This window comes from Anomalospiza imberbis, chromosome 15 (assembly GCF_031753505.1).
Source record: "Anomalospiza imberbis isolate Cuckoo-Finch-1a 21T00152 chromosome 15, ASM3175350v1, whole genome shotgun sequence".
Lineage (NCBI taxonomy): Eukaryota > Metazoa > Chordata > Aves > Passeriformes > Viduidae > Anomalospiza > Anomalospiza imberbis.
Genome location: NC_089695.1, coordinates 7,995,271 through 8,012,653, shown reverse-complemented (window position 1 = coordinate 8,012,653; position 17,383 = coordinate 7,995,271). Strand labels below are relative to the sequence as shown.

General features: G+C 46.2%; 1 protein-coding gene across 3 annotated transcripts in view; it reads left to right on the top strand.

The window, feature by feature from the left end:
• The first annotated feature begins 3,940 nt into the window (after positions 1 to 3,940).
• Positions 3,941 to 17,383, top strand: part of PDLIM4 (PDZ and LIM domain 4) — a 46,217-nt gene continuing 32,774 nt past the window's right edge. Inside the window, exon 1 of one of the 3 annotated variants that reach the window (XM_068205676.1) lies at positions 3,941 to 4,086. In XM_068205676.1, coding sequence (XP_068061777.1) covers positions 3,994 to 4,086 — 93 coding nt within the window. In that variant the 5' untranslated portion in view covers positions 3,941 to 3,993. Of the gene's footprint in view, positions 4,087 to 4,249; positions 4,507 to 16,495; positions 16,652 to 17,383 lie in introns of those variants that run through there. The other 2 variants (XM_068205678.1, XM_068205677.1) reach the window with 2 other exon arrangements.

The following is a 17,383-nucleotide window of genomic DNA, read 5'->3' as shown; positions in this document are numbered from 1 at the left end:
AGAAAGGAAAAGAGATTGTACTCTGAGAAACACTGACTACTGGGAGGGCAAATTGCACAAATGCCATGAAACATTGCTTGGAGTTTTTTATTCCTACAAGGATTTTGAATTCATATGATCAGTATCACTTTTAGGGGCTTTTTCCAATCAAAAATATGAAGAGGAGTAACCAGCATTTAAAAATACAAATAATCATTCACAACAAATGATTTTCAAACACAAACCATGAGCCTCTGACACACAATTTTAACAGGAGTGTGGCTGTTGGTAAGGCCAACCCACAGGCTAACAACTAGTTTGGTGCTTAAAGTTCCTTTTAAATCATAGAACCACAGAATGGTTTGGGTTGGAAGGGATCTCAAAATTCATTTCAGTCCCCTGCCAGGGCAGGGACACCTTACATTAGACCAGGTTGCTCCAAGACCTTTCCCACCTGGCCTTGAATACTTCCAGGGATGGATAACTCATGACTAACTTCAGCCACTGAAATGGCTCTAAGCAGAAACAGCTAGAGACCTGATGGCAACTTGTAAAAGCAAGAAAATCTCCTGACCTGAAGAAGAACTATCAAGCCATAATGATGCTTTAAATCGCTCTCATATGGACAAATGCTCAAAAACAAAGCATTGAAGGGTCATTATCAGGACTCTCAGATAAATGCAGACCTCTGCTATATATTGGGAGGGTGACAGATGGAAAACATGAATGTTCATTCAAAATGGGACACAAAGATCTGTAGTTTATCCAGTCGGTCTGTGATAACAAAGGAAGGAAACTGAGAATGTCACCGGTGGCAAAGTAGAGCCTGAATGGAATAGTCAAAAACAGAAACAAAGAGGTGATAAGTCTCTGGGGTGGAAAAATACTGGAAACAAATATCAACGAAAATATCAGGGAGGGGAAAGATAAAGTGAACAGAGTGATGAGATTGAATTCATGAATATGTTTGACCTCCCTTATGTGTGGTCTTTGTTAGAGCTCGCTGTAGGCTTTCAGCACTCAACTGAAGAATGAGCACATTGGCAGTACTGTATTTCAGCTGATGTTGTCTTGCTCCCACAGCAAGGTTCAGCTGCTGTTGGTCCTGTTAATTTCTCTAAATTGGTTCCAATTACATTTTAGAAATGACCTGAATTAGAATTGAAAAATTCTCACTGAGCAACCTGTTCTAGAGGAATGTGTCCCTGTCACTGGGGGTTGGAATAAGTTGATCTTTATGGTCCCACACAACCTAAGCCATTCATAAGACAAAACCAGGAATTTATGAGCCCACCTTTCATGGTTGAAGTGAGAGCTGACTGGGTCCTTTGTAGACTGCAGAGTCATGTTTGCTTTGCTCAAAGAAAGCACATGTGGAAAGGTGTGTGAGCAGCTGAGAGGACACGGGGCATCTGTGAACCATGGACCTCTTTAGCTAATGTCCTCATTCCCTGCATCCTGGGGAAAAACATTTATGACAGAGGGGTGCAAAATTAGTTCCTGATACAGTTCTGAATCCTGAGAGCTGCTCTGTATGTGAACACTTTCAAACAGGAACAGTTCAAATGCACATAGCTTTCTTCAAAGTAAAACTGCCTCTACTTCACACAGTGTAGTATATTCTGGAATATAGTCTCATATGGAATAAACACACCCACAAATTTATACCAATTTGGCTAATTTTGTTTTACTTGGGTTAAGTTTTAGATGAGGCATCAGTTCCATAAGGAGTGATCTGGGCTGAGCATTCAAAAAGCCTTGAAGAGAAAGTGCCTCGGAGCCAGCAGTTTCCTGTCTGCTTTTGAAATGAACACTCTAATGGAGGGGATTTCTGTGTTTTGATCATCTCTTGCCTCTGCCAGCAAATTACTTGGAACCCCTGAAGCTTTGCTGCACAGCAGAGATGCCCTTCACAGCAGGGTGCAGCTCAGAACCCACCCAGGGAATGGAGCTCCAGCGAATGGCAGTGGGAAATGTGTGACTCTACAGAACTGTGGGTTTAGTTTTTTCCTCTTCTTTTTTTTTTTCCATAGCTCTGGTTTATTGTTGCTACTTCCCAGTAAACGTACAGCCCTTCACAGAAAGAATTTTTTCTTTTCCCTCCTAAGAGGAAGGAGATGCCATTGCTGACATGCTGCATTTGTGCACATTTTTAACTCTGTCCTTCAGAGAATCCTCTTCACCACTGAACAGCAAGAGCAGGAGAGGTGGGACACAACCAGTCCTCCAGCTCTCTGTGAGAGGAATTTTGCTGTTTGGCTGGGTGGATTTTCTAACACAGAAACCTCAGACCAGCCTTCTGTAAGCTGGGTGATATCATGCAGGAATAAGGAGGTATGATTCACCACCCAGACAAAAGTCAGCCTGTGTAGCCTCTGTTGGTGAAGGCAGGCATTTGGGAGGAACAAAGAGTAGGGGAAAGCTCTGCTGGTATTGGCTGCAGCTGGACCTCTCCTCTGCAGGCACCTTTGTAGCAAAGCAAACCAAGTTTATTGTGTTTCAGGTTCACGACACAGCATGTAGACTGTACTCATGCTGCTAAATCCCAAAGCTGCAGGACAGCTCAGGAGCCTATTTAAAAGTCACAGCTGTGACCCCTGTCCCAAACCAAAGCCCAGAAAATGGGCACAGCAATGACCCAGTCACACAAACCTTCCCATGTCACGGGCAATAACATGTCACGAGCATTCACAGCAAATGGTACATAAATCAAACTTGCAGAAACCAAGCAGCAAGAAGGTGCTCAATGAAACTGGACTTTTAAAACAATGAATCTTTTGTTAGGTCCTTTTTTCAAGTGGGATATTCTGGTCGAGCCCTTTCCAGGAAGAAAAGGAAATTTTACAGATATTTTGAGATTTGTTCTCAGCTTCTGGGGGACATGCTCTGCAGGTCTGCTGACCACCCACCCCACCTCCAACCCACCACTGTATGCCTGCAAACCATCCCATTAAACACTCACTGGCAGCACAGACATCTCCATGGTGCTCCAATAGCTGTACCACCAGGAAACTGAGATCCTCTGCAGTGCCAGGTGCCGCTCCAGAGACCCCTGCAAGGACACAGTAATGCTGGGGTACAATGGCCATGAAGGTACTCTGTGGGCTGGAGCACCTCTGCTGTGGGGACAGACTGACACACCTGGGAGCGTTCAGCCTGGAGAAGAGAAGGCTCTGGGGACAACTGAGAGCCTCTTCCAGTGCTCAAAAGGGCTCCAAGAGGGATGGAGAGGGACTTGGAGCATGTGCCTGGAGAGACAGAACAACGGGGAATGGCTTCAAACTGACAGAGGGCAGGGGTAGATTGGATATTAGGAAGAAATTCCTCCCTGTGAGGGTGCTGAGGCCCTGGCACAGGGTGCCCAGAGAAGCTGTGGCTGCCCCATCCCTGGAAGTGTTCAAGGCCAGGTTGGATGGGGCTTGGAGCAACCTGGGCTAGTGGAAGGTGTCCTTGCCCACAGCAGGGGGTTGGATTGAGATGACATTTCAGGTCCATCCCAAACGAAACCACTCTGTGATTCTGTGATTATTTTCTTGGAAGTTTATCTTTTGCCCAAGTGACAACCGTGAAAGATTCACAAACTGCTTTAAACCAAATCTGATTATTTCCTTGAACTTTTTTCTCATTCGGGAGACTTACTGTAATGAATAAAACAGTCACAACCAAACGTTTACTGACCTATTGCATCATTTTTCTTCCACTGCAGAGGATGAAACTGCAGTGAGGGGGGTACTTTGAGCACACCAAACGCATGCTTTACTACTAGTAAAGTACTGCAGCTTTACCGCGGCGAGCAGTCACTCCGAACCCCACGTACGAGAGGATTCAGGGGTAAATCCGCGCTGAAGCTCCCCCGAGGACAGCCGGGCCGGGTCCATCCCGCCTCCCCGGCCCGCCTTGAGGGCGGGGTGTGGCGGGAGGCGGGCTCGCTCCGGGCCGGCGGGCAGGGGCTGCGGCCGGCGCTCGGCAGCCGGAGTTGCAGCAGTCCGCGGGCAGGGAGCGCCCGCCGCCGCTATGGCCCACTCGGTGGTCCTGCGTGGCCCTTCGCCCTGGGGCTTTCGTTTGGTGGGCGGTAAAGATTTCAGCGCCCCGCTGACCATCTCCAGGGTGAGCTCGGAGGGGGAGCGGAGAGGGGACCGGCCGCAGGTGATGGGCGGCGGGCGGGTGGTACCCGGCGGCGGGCGGGCTCTGCCCGGGCCCGGCGGATCGCAGCGCTTGGGCTCTGCTGAGCTCCACATTATTCTGGAGACGCTCCATACACTCAAATAAGTGTTTCCCTCTGAGCTTTGCACTGTTTCAGCTGCTTTTCCCACTGTTACAGCATTCTCCATGCTTTATTTTTTTGGATGTTAATTCATAAGGATCTGCTTTCAACGTTTTTAGTGTTCACAGGGTTTGGATTTGTGCCCTGGACTGAGTTCACAGGCTGTTGGGGTTTTAAAAGAAGGCATGAGTTAAGTCAGCAAGAAGTTTCTCTATGCAGGCTGCAGTGTTCTGGGGTCTACGTGGGCTGGTAATAATTACTATGTAAGTGTACTCACACTTGTGTTTGACCTCACAAATGTGTATTCTGGAAAATTATTCTGGAAAATTCTTTGCTAAGACGCCACAGATCGTTTGAAATAGGCTTTGTGTGTAGACATACGTGAAAACAAGCCATCCCCCATGCAGGACGGCTGGCGGCGAGGTGGTGTGATGGGCTGTGTGATGGATGAGGCGCTGTGTGTGAGCTGGGCACTCTGCTTTGGGCACTCCCGTTTCCATGGCCCTGCAGCTGCCCCGGGAAGGGCTGGGTGCCCTGAGCTGCTTTGCCTTCCCGGCAGGTCGGGCTCTCTAGCATTGCCGAGCTCCCCTGGGCAGCTGCTGCTGAATTTCTGAAACAATCACTGAGTGCATTTGAAAGGAGCTGTAACTTAAAAATGCTGTTGTAATGCACACAAGCTGTTTGCCGTCTTTTCATTCATCTGCCAGAGCTGTGAATTAATCTGCCTGAGCTTCGAATAAATAATCATGGAAGAGAGCGTGTTCTAAAGAGTTTTAATTTGTCTTTGAGTTCAAACATGTCTGTTGCAAGGCTTTGTTTCTGTTTTTACTTTGGCCTGTCCCTTTCCAAGTGCTCCAGTGAGGGTTGTTTTGGAGGAGTAACAGGAGGAGATGGATGGAGGAGATGGAAGGCCAGGGTGGTGCAGGCTGTGCAGCACGGGGCAGGTGTCCACACAGCTGGGGTAATGTGCTTTGAGAGGGAGCACTTGGCTTTAGGGGTTCAGCCTGAACCTCCTGGACATGGAGAGTTCTATTTCTCCCCCAGTAACATGGGATGTATCAAAAATCACTTCCCGGCAATTGTAGAAATGTTCTTGTTGTAGAAGTGAACATCTGAACTTAGTAGAGGGAGCCAGTTTTCCTGTTACTTTGGAAAAATAAAAAAAACAAACCTGGTTTAATATTAAACAGGAAAAACCGAAGTCTGCTTCTGCCTAGATAGGTGGCTTGCCAAATTTCTTTTTGATTCAGCAAACCTGGGAGGTGTGAGGAGGATGATTCTCCTCAGGCCAGTCTTGCTGTGGGTTACCAGGAGTTGTAATGCAAGAAGCAGATGTAGGGTGTTATTCCTTTTGGCAGCCTCTTAAATTGGATCCTTTTTAAATTCTGTTCCCACTGAGGAGTGGGCTGATGCTCTGATGTGCTGTACTCTAACGCCTGCTCCCAGAGCATGGTAAACAAATCACTAGGATGTAAATAGAGATGTAGGGTGCTCTGCTTGGGCTCTAGTCTCTAGACACAAGAAAAGATCTTGCTTGCTTTGCAAATAGTGCCTGAGTATGTTAAAGCTGGGGAAGAATTGTCTTCTGCTACAGCTTCTGGCCATGGGGATGCAGGAAGGAGCTGCTGGAGGGCTCCTTGGGGAATCTGGGCTTTGCTTGGTGGTGGGTCTGTGCAGCCCTGCTACTATGCAGAGGACTGATCGTGGCTGTTGTGATGCCGTATTCCCTTTTATTCTGTAATTGTCCAGGAAATCTGTTCTTTCTGGCTTTAAATCTTGGCAAGGGGGCTGGGGGCTTCCCGTCTCCAGGAATGAGAAGCCTCCATCCCTTTTGCCCAGCCTGGCTCATGGCAGGAGATTCTTGCTAATTGTGGAGGCTTTTTGGCTGACTTCTGCTTCCCTTCAAAGTGCCTTTCTTCTGTAATTTCAGTTTTGTTTCATACTAAAATGTCATTTAATTAGAAACATTTAATTACTTGGAAAAGTAGAAATTCTGCCGGGAGGCTGGACCACACTCTGATTCCCACATCCAGCTGTGGGCCCAAGATGCCAACATGTTCTGGGTGTGCAGGGCTGCCTGAGGGATGTGGGATTGCTGTGTCCCACTGCTTGGCCCAAAGGGGGCTGGGGATCAATGTGTCACAATCTGTTTGGGCTGTACAGCTCTGCAGGCATCTTACCTGGACTGGTTATGTTGAGAAATCAGGTTGCAGTTTGGGATTTGAGGCATCCAAGGCCACCCACATTCAGCTCTGGGTGCTGGAGGCTAGAAATAATGAAAGGAGCTGCCAGGGTGAGCTGAGGAAGAGGCACAGTGGTGCAGGGCAGAGAGGCAGGGGACAAAGCTGAAGGTGGTCCACAAAAGTGTCTTGTGATAATATTGTCAAGAGATAAATGACAATATATAGATTTGGTAGCATGGAACATGACAGTGACCATGGCCTGCTTTGGAACAGAGCTTGGCTTGCTCACAAGGGTTTACTTTGGCCTTTAGCCCCTGTGAGGTGGCTGTGTCTGTGCAGGTGCTGGTGGTATTCAGTCTGTCCCTTGCAGCTGTCTCAAGTAGGCTCATGACATTAAGCAACGTTTTTTTTCTCTTGAAAACAGGTCACTTCCCTCTGTGATTTGATAAGTCTTAAGTGACAAGGGGTAAGGATCTGATTGCTCTGCTGAGCAGCTGATGCTGAACTCTGCCCTGGAGAGGCCGGGGCTCCAAGTGGAGTGTTGAATTCCTTGGTATTAAAGATCAATGCAAATCCAGAAGGGCATGCTTAGTGCATCTCTCTCATGCAGTCACATGAAAAGTTAGGTGTGCTATAGCTACCCTTTTATCTCCTGTTTCTTCCTGTATATTCAGGAGGACCCATATTAGCAGGGCTGGAGTTCACTGGGCTGGTTTGGGGGCACGCAGCCCTGGAGGGTGATAGTGGTCTGTTGTCAGCACAGTGCTGGGGTGGATTTGTAGCTCCAGGCTATGCTCTTGGGGGGAAACGCAGTTTGTTTTATAGCCAGCGTTACAGCGAGCTAATGCTAGGTGTAGGACGTCACATCATTAATGGTTACCCCTCCTAATGATATTTATGGGGGTAGGAAATGATCCAAAAGATCTGCTTCGAGTTGACCTGACAGCATCTGCTTCAAGATGATGTGACAGAAAGTGGTTTTAAGATTTAATTAAATTTCTGGTAGCTGCTTTTCCATGGTGGAGCAGGCTAATACTGGGTGCTGTGTTTGCCCTCTGTGGGAGGGGGGGTTCCCTGTGGCTCTTACTCCAGTGACAGCATTCCTTTTGACCAGCAGCCATGGCTCAGGAACAGGAATGGAATAACTCACTTGGCTGTTCTCAGTGTTGTGCTTGTAACCACATCAGTGAGTGCTGTGGCTCTGTGTGGGATCACAGTTGATCTACCCCTTGCCTGGGATTAAAAGATAATCAGTCATTAGCGTAACTAGAGGAGCTGAATGCATTTAATCACTTGAACTTGCTTGTCCTGCTCCTGGAGCAGCTGATGTCATCATCTGCCCAGTTCTGCCAGTGTTAATCCATGCACTTGCTTTTTTTGAAATCATAGATAAACTACTTGGCTAAACAGATAATTGACAAATGGACCAATTCCAGTATTTATTGAATGAGATTTGAATACAACTTTTCCTTTATCTGCTGGTTTCAACATTAGTTTACCTGCTGGTCTCTAGTGGAGCAGCAAAAATGCAAGTTTCAGTGTTGGCTTGGAACTGTAACACAAGAAGGATGAGAAATAATTGGTCTGCAATCCATTATCCAGGTATTGTTTGAGTTAAGGTTGACTTTTAAACTTAAGCAGCTTTCACATTTGAGCAGAGACGTGTCCTGTTAAAGGTTAGGATACTTGAGAAAGAATTCTGCTGAGGAAGGAATTCCAGTAAAAGTGATTTTGTTGACTCTGTCAGGGCAGCCAGCAAATGCCCAAGTCTGTGCTGTGATCGTGTGTGAATGCAGAGAGAACCCACTCAGTGGTGTAATATCTGGGAAGGTCTGGGAGGTTTGTTCTTGTGCGGGTGGGGATGGCTGAGCAGAAGGGGCTCCCCAGAGCTAGGGCTGGGAGTAACAGGTTTGGTTACCCCAGGAACTCCGCATGTGTTGGTGTAGAAGGCAAGGATCAGAGACAGCAGCAAAAGGAACAGGAATTTCGTCTCTGAGACAAGTGAGGAGGATTTCAATTTCCATAAGGTGGTTTTTTTTGGTTTTTTTTTTGTTTCACATAATTCTTATGTATTTGATAGTTTATTAGATGGAAATTATGCACTCTCTGTTCAGAGCTCCCAAATGGACTGAAGAAGCCACTCTGTGTTACTGAATCCCAAAACTACAGCCCCATCTGATTTCTGCTGACATTTGGTGTGTTTGCTGCCTGTGTAGAGCTGAGTGATGAAAGCTGTCCCTCAGTTGGTTGCATAGTAAAGTTGTTACAGTATTTCAAGTGGGACGATTATTTCAAGTGGAAGGAAATACTTTTGCTAGTCAGTTTTTGTTTTTCTCATCATTCCTATAAACTCAGGGCCGAGAGGTCTGGGTGTTTAAGTGTGAAGCTGTGCTGGCACAGAGCAGCTAATCTGAGCTACAGATAAGAACTAACAGAAATACGTCACAAATATATTTGCTGCTGAAGTGTTTCTATCACTGAGGCTTTGTTTAATAACTGAAAGAGAAGAATAAATGCTCAAGCTGGTTCAGGAGACAGTAATGGTGGAACATACTGGAATGAAAACCTAATACTAATTACGGTAATTAAGCACACTGATAATCCCGAGTGGGAAAGCAGGTGGAAAGAGTGATTCATGTAGATCCATTTAGGTAAGGTCTGACCTTGGGGCCAGTTAACAAAATAAGCCCAGCACCCCAGTGAAAACACACCAGGCCTCTGCCAGGCTGGACAAAGCAGCATAGGTTCAGTGTACCTGGGTTTTTGGGATTAGGGATTTGTGGGCTTGGGGTTTTTCTTCCTTCCCCATTCTTTTTGTTTTAAATGGTGGTGATGTCAGTCTTCCTTGAAGATTGAAAGATTGCCTGTTGGAACAGGTATTCAAAATTATTTTGTAGAAGTGTGCACTTAAATCCCACTTGATAAAGTTAGTTAAAGAGAATAGTTAGATAACAGGCTTACTAGAACAGCCCTGTTGGTGTAAGAAGCATACAGGGGGAATTATGTGCAATTACTCTTTTTTTCCTACATTTTTTTTTGCTGTGTAACACAACAGATGGTTATAATCCTGGTCCTTCTGAAATTAGTAAGTCCTTTAATTTTAATACAAATATATCATCATGAATTGTGTGGAATTAATGCAGACCAATATAATTTAATTTCATTTTTGATAGCTAGGGGATGAAATACATGTCACAGGAAATCCTAGAAGGAACAATATAGTATTTCCAACTGAATTTGTTTTCCAGTTTCTTGAGCTCTCAAAATGCCTTGACTTGTGGTTCTTGGATACCCAAACACTTAGTAAAAACATTTTTATTTTTTAAGTCATCTGTAACCACAGGTTCTAAAGTGTGAAAGAAAACAGTAGCCCTCTCAAGATCTAGCAGTGTTGATAGAAAAGGTTAAAACAAACAAGTTCACAGAAAAATACTCTGCTTGATTTGTTATCAGTGCCAGATGTGTGCCAGAGCAAACCCCATATCTCACCGAGCTTGTTCATATAGCGGGTTTGTACACAGCCCCTAACACCCCACTTGCCCCAGGCCCTGGTAGATAAGGTGGTGTTTGGTTTCTACTTCAAAATTTACACAAAAACTTCAAGCAAACACAGGTTTCACTATGTTACTTGAGTAACAGCAAATATGTCAAGCCACAGTGTGGCTTTTGAGGAACTTTTAACAGCCAGGAGAAGCCCAAAACAAACTCTGCTTTCTCCCCACAGAGAACACAGCTCTATAAAAAAAAAAAATTAAAAGTGCTGTTCAGGAGGATTTCAGCCAATGAGTTTTCCAAACACCATAAAGACGCCTCACAGCCACACTCAATCCTTCTTGATAACCAGAGTAACTTGCATTCACACCCATTAAGCCTTCAGTAGTTTTACATGTTGTGTGTATTGATAGCAGATTATGTGGCAATGACATTTTACAGCCCAAAGTTCAGAAAACAAAATATACCAGAATAAAGAAGATTATTTAAAATCATTATTCTTTAATTATTAGATATGGGCCGTGCTAAAAGAGCTAAAAGAGAAGCTGTCTTGAACAGTTGACTCCAGGATTGGTCGATAACAGCAGAGGAGATTGTCAGAGGGGAGGTTTGTAGGATGCTGACACTGCTCTGAATGCTGTTGTTTACCATAAGCAACAAAACACTTCGGAAACCTTTAGCATGTGTACAGGCTCTGGTCCAAAATACCAAACCCTGCAAAATACTTGACATCCACTATTAAAGCAGCTGTGTAGCAAAGGTGCAAATCCCTGCACTCTGTGATTAACACCTGAGTGTGCTGCAAGAATGAAACTTCAGGTATGCTTACCAACTGGATTAAACTTTTTATGTTGAAGAATTTTTTTCCTCTTTGGAGATCACTCTGTGTACATTTGCCTTTTGATAGGAAGGAAAGTGTCAGCCTGCCTTCCTGGCCAAGAGGCAGATGGTTTGGAAGGCAAACTCTAAGCAGTTCCTCCATGTCTTCTGCACAGTGCTTAAGGCTTGCTCCTGAGAAGGGCTCGAGAAGCCCTGCTGCTTGTTGGGAGGTATTATCTGAGGGGGAAGACTTCACTGGAGAGCTGGCTTCTAAACCCCTGCAGGAGATGAAGCAATTCTGGCCATAAACACCTTTTGTGGTGCTGCTCAGTGTGGTTTGTGTGGAGGCACAGTACCTGAGGGACTGCGGTGGTGCTCCAAGCACACCCACACCAAGGGCTCACTGCTGTCCCCAGGGCAGCTGTCTCTCCCTGGCCTTGTTCCCTAACAAGGCAAAGTAAACATAGAGCAGTAGTAGCAGCCATATTCCTGAATTGGGCTGTTCTGTGCAGAATCCTTAACTTGCCTTTGGAGGAGGGAGTAAGGGGCTCCTGGTGGCTGTGACTATGGAGAGTGCTGCCAGAGCTGTGTGTCCTTGGGCTGAGCAAGAGAGCTGTTGACAAGATACACCAGATGATCCTTGTTGATCCCTTCCTTGTTTTTCTCAATACACATTTTGAGGTCTGCACATGGGTTAGTGGCTGGTTGCTCTAAAACACATGTCCAATTTCATTGATTCTCAGCCTCTTCTTTGTACGGAAACCTCATATTTTGGGCTGGGTTAGGATCTACTCTATGAAACGGTTTCTAAATTTGGATTTGGATCCATTAGTACTTGGATTCAAAAGGAGTTTTGACTGTCTTGCCTTTTGTAATACTTGTACTCTGATTCTTTCCCTTCTATTGTTCTGAGCTTGTTTTCTTCAGTAGTTAAATGAATTCAGATTGCATGAACAGTGTTCTTTATGTACTGGGCTGTGAGCTTATCTAAATGTCTTGATACATCAGACTTTATATAAGCAACTAGAAAAATGCAAATGAATTGGCAAGGAATTCAAGGCAGGATGCTTTGAAAAGCTGAAGAGAATCCCTGGAAAGAATGTTTAAAGGGTTTAGGGAATTTATTTTCATTCGTTAATTATTTGACTCTTGGTGGTTCTTGTTTTAAAAGATGTAGCTATGTAAGATCATTCCCTAACCCACAGCATGGAACAGACAGGCTTTGTTTAAAAGCTGAGAATTTTGTCACACTGTCTTGAAAGTGTCTCAAAGACTTTAATTGAGTCCTTTTGATCACAGTTGCAGAACAGAAAATTCCCCCAGCCTTGCCTACAACAAACTACCACTGATTTAAGAGAAGAGTGGTGTGGTCTGCGTAGGCTTGTTTGGGATTGCACCTTTTAACCCATGAAATCCTGGCTTTGCTCGCTGATGGGTACATTAGAGTAGCACTTCTAATAAAAAGTGAAGATGTGGCAGAGATAAAGCTGCCTTCATTGTGTAGATGGGAATGGCCTGAATTGGCACCTTTTGTTGATTTGGATAAAGAAATTCTGTGAGAATAAAGACTAACTTAATCTTTCCCATGGCTGTGCTGAGCCCTTGCAGGCAGTGGGGAGCTGCATCCCTCATCCTTCAGTCCTGACACAGGTGACCGTAGATGCAGTTTTCTGGGGAAAAAGGTAGAACTAAAAAGGGATTAAGTTAATGTTACACATTAACCTTTTACTAAGCTGTTGATTGTTCAGCTTGTGGTGTTTGCCCAATTCTAAAGTTGGCTTGAGCAAAGCTGTTTCTGAGTAGAGCCATCCTTGCAGTGGGCAGGGCTCCCGTCCCTGTGAGGCCAGGGGGTGCAGGCGTGGGGATTTCAGCCTGCTTTGAATGCTCTCCCAGCCCCGGCTCCCTTCTGTGGCCAAGCTCCAGGGCAGACAGTAGAACACTGTGTTTCAAGAGCAAACTTCTCTTGGTGGGAATAATCTTGCTTACTAAATTAGACTGCACGGCTCCAACACCAACCAATTTAGGTTAAGCACAAGGCAGTAGCCCCAATGTACTTTGCTGTAATGGCCTGTCATTGTCAGATGCCAGCACTCAGTAAATGCTAGCGATGCTGCAGTGGCCAGATAAGAGAGCTGCTGCAGGCTTTGGGATTATCCCAGTCTGTTTCATAGCATTCGGAGTATCCACTTGGCTGGGAAAGGGGGCTGCTGGAGGGTAATTGCCTTAGAGGAGAGTGGAGAGGTGGATGATAATCATGGAGAAAGCAGCAGGGAATATGATTGAAAAAATTTCCTTTTAAAAATTAGTTCTATTTATTGAGATAGAGTTCCCTGGTGGATGATTTGGCAAAAGGCATAGTGTGGAGGTGATGCTTGCAGTGCTGTCACTGAACCTTCTGTGGTGACTGAAGAGGCAGAGGACAGTGAAAGAAGGGCTGTCCAGGGAGCTCTTTCTTTAAATGTCTTTTTCTTACTGGAACAATAGAGGGGGTTGAGACAGACACCAATATTGGACCTCTGGTATTTTTTGAAGCGCAGTGCTATGTGGAGGACATGGAAAGATGTCACAAATGAGACATACCCTGAGGGGATTAGGAAGAATAATATTTTTATTAAAGAAGTGGGGGAAGGTACATTCTGGCTCCCTAGGGGAACAAATCCCTGCAGGACGCACCCTCCACAGGCATGCTGTGTGGGGAGGGACTGCTCTCTGGGATCTCGAGAGCCTGGAGCTGCTTACCTGGGGCACGTGCTCTGCAAACACCCCCTTGTGCTCTGCTCTACAGTATCATTGCTGGGCAAGTGCTTTGTTTCTTTTAGTCCTTTCTGTTTATAAGAATTCTGAAACTTCTACATTTTTTGAGAGAGAGAAGCGAGGAAGCAGCTGTTTGTTTATGTGGAGGGGTTAAATTCGGAGGGTTGTTCTTTATTTAATTTTGGGAGAGCAGTAAAGCTGGCAGGCGTGCACACCACATTCTCAGAGCGGCGGCCGTGCTGTGCGTGCACGGCTGCCTTGGGCAGAGAACACACCAGAGCTTCTATGGGCATAAAAGGAGCTGTGAAAACACGAGTGCCAGTGACCTCCCCAGCACATGAACTGGTTCTGCACATATTTCATGCTTGGTTCCTTCCTGCTGAAAATGTAGCAGTGCTTAGGTGGTGGGTGGCACTGGGATCTGCCTAGCCATCTCGTGAAGAGCTCGCCACCAGCTCACTCCAGCCCTGCTGTGGTCCCTGATGACAGGTCTACTGCACTGGACCCATTCCTCTGAGTTGCTTTGATTCACTCACAGAAAACTTGGGAGAATGGCCTTAAGCTGAAGTAAGAAAGATTTAGATTAGATATGAGGGGGAAATTATTTCTGTGAGTGTGGTGAGGCACTGGCACAGGTTGCCCAGAGAAGCTGTGGCTGCTCCATCCCTGGAGCTGTTCAAGACCAGGTTGGATGGGGCTTGGAGCAACCTGGTCTAGTGGAAGGTGTCCCTGCTCATGGCAGGGGGATGGAGCAAGATGATCTTTAGGGTCCCTTCCAACCCAAACCATTCTGAGATTCTATAAAACATTCAGCTCTTCTGGATTGCATCCCAGGCTGTGCCTCAGAACCTGCTGAGCACCAGGGATGGCACAAAGGAAGAGGCTGGATGGCACTCCTGGAACAGGAACATACGGAGAGATGGTCCTCTCCCCTTTCTGCAGGACTGGCATGTCTGTGTTGGGCAACTTCACCCCAAGTCTCCATTAGTTGGCTTTGGATTTATGTTGTTGGAAAATACTTTTGCATTCAGGACAGCAGTAACCAGGAGTGTGAGTTAGGTGAAGCACCTCACTGCTGCTTCAGTGCTGCATGAAGTTACGTCTTTGGGAGCTCAGAGCTTAGGCAGGTTTCTTGTCTGATTGAAAAAGCAAAAACTTTAGGGGAATTGTAATACAAATACTTACGTTTCTTTACGCCCGTGGTGTTTGCCGTGGTTTTGGCTCTTGGTGCTGTACACTTGACAGCTCTGAAGGCATATTGAGGTTGATGTCACCCTATGGCACAAGCAGGGATCTTTGGGAGCTACGTGGCCTCACAGGGAGCAAGACGCCACTGAGCTGCTGATGGCACAAGGGCTTAGACCACCGCATCCACCCACAGAATTCCCCACCTGAAACACCAGCACTTGTGTGGGGCCCTGCTGCCCTGGGCTTAGCAGGGTGTGAGGGACTGGGCTGGCTCCTTGCTGGTGTGTAATTGCCCTGCCCAAGCTCTTCCCTGGAGAAAAGGACACAAGCAGCCCAAGTCCTGGCAGGCACCTAGCCCAGGCAAGATGAGGTGTGGCACATGCAGGGTGCAGCAGGTGCCATGGCACATAACCCACATTAGGCCCTGGTGCATGAGCTGGGACATGGCTTTAGGGCACTCTCTGCTGCCTGTGGTGGGTAGCTAGCTCACATCACCCTGAGTTACGTATCCGTTTGTCTCAGATTGGTCTGTGCTCATTCAGCATTGATTTTTGAAATGGTTTGTTCTCGGCACAGATGGAAAACTTCAAAACCGAATAAAATCTTACCACTGTTTTTCTTAATTCTCTCCTGTTTTCAAGCATCAGCTCCTTTGGAGGCCCCTTACAAGAACACATGGCTGCAGTGACTCGGTGCAGGTTTTCTTTGCAGTGTTTTTAACTTCATAATGTATCTGATTACTCTCAGATTCATGTGTGCTTCCTTGACGTCCACACACTGTGGTTCTGGCTCAGGGCAGACCTGAGGGCCCTCTGGAGAGAGGCACAAGTGAGTGCTTCTGATACAAGCTCCATCCCAACACCTCCGGGCACTGCCAGCCTCCAATGTCATATAACCACGGAATGCTTCACAGGGAAAGATTTTTAAGACCATCGAGTCCAACTGTTAACCCAGCACTGCTGAGGTCACCACTAAACCATGTCCAAAGCAGGTAGAACCCCTGCACTGGGGTTCAGGCACAGCATTGACCCATAACCAGACCTGTCAGGCTTTCTGTGGAGTGTTTGGTGTCAATGGCTTTGCACAGCTGTGGGTTAGGAGAACTTGGTCTACAGTATTACAATATTATTCACTAAAATACAAACTTTGGGCCTGACAGACATTACAGTAATGATTCCTAAGCTGTTGAGACACTGATGCTGTATCTCAAATGAATTCTTGGAGTACAGCTCCATTTCAAACCCTCGGTCATCTCCACAGCTACCATAAAATGCTAATATGAAAATACTGCCAAAATAATTTGAAATAAAGCAGAAGCTTCAAATAGGAAACAGCTAAAAGTCCCATTTGTGAACAGCTTATTCTTCAAGGAAGCTACAACATGGTTAAGATCAGTACAGGTGGAAAAAATCCATCAGACATCTAGACAGCACTGAATAGACAAGAACAAAATACAGCTGTCCTGGGTCAAGCTGAAGGTCTGTTAGTCTAAAGGCCTGCTGGCAGCCAGGGATGAACACTGAGGGAAGCAGATAACAGCAGGCAAGAGCATGGAGGTGCTTCCTTGAAGCTGCTGGTTGAGCTTTAGCTGCTGGTTGACTTTCTGATGAGTATGGCAGCTTCTGTGGCTGTAAAAGGACCCTAATGCCCTGTGAATGGATACAGGGATCAAAAAACCCCCAACATTGCCAGGGGAAAATAATCCTGTCCTGGCTTGAAATGTCCTGTGTCAGAGCTAATGTGCGTGGAACTGGAAGACATCTCCTGTTGTTTGCTCTCAGCTGAGTCATAGGGCAGCCCTGAGCAGTTGGTCTGGGCGGGTTTGTTAGAGCCAAACAGCCAAATAGCTGAAACTATTGAAGGGCAAGTGGCAAATACTGATTTACTCTGACAATACAACAAAAGCTGTAATTTGGCCTGCCAATTCTACTTAACTGTCAGAAGAGGTTTGGAGCTTCTCAAACACCTTCAGGTTCATGTTTCAGTGGTGCCAGTAGCTGTGGTCCTGCAGGGAGCAGTGCAGCAGGCCCGTGTTACACTGGGGCTGTCTGCTTCCCACCAGGGATAGCTCTAGAGCAGTCCACAGGGGCTGCTGTGGTAAGACTAAGTCCTCTTTGAATTCCCTTCAAAAATACGACAAACTGTCCCTGGAAGTGTTGAAGGCCAGGTTGGATGGAACTTGGAGCAACCTGGGTGGAAGGTGCTTCTGTGTTGGAACAAGATGATCTTTAATCCTACAAGCCATTGTAGGATTATATGAAATCAAGATGAAAGCTGCGATGTGCATGCCCCCTTTCTAAAAAATCCACCTGTTTAATGATGACCTGTGGCTGGGGGGCTTCTGGGTACTGGGGAACTGCCCCACTTGGTCTTACTGTCTGAAAAACTATGCCTGGTCTTTCTGGTTGCTGTCCTGTACTGCTGTAAGCCACGGGGAGGTGGTGGGTAGAGCAGTGCTCCTGGAAATCCAGTGTTACCTGGACCCACCACATAAGACAGGGAATTATGTCTGTGTAAATCAAGAATAAACAGAATGAAAGCAGCAGCTTGCTTTAATGCAGTGACACGTGAATAACCAAGTCAGGCTTGCCGTAACTTCTCAGTTGATAAAAGGTGTTTGGTTAGCAGATGCAGTGAATAAACTGAAGAGGAAATTAGAGGGAAAACACATAGCATAGAGTTTAACCAGACACGTTTACCTGTT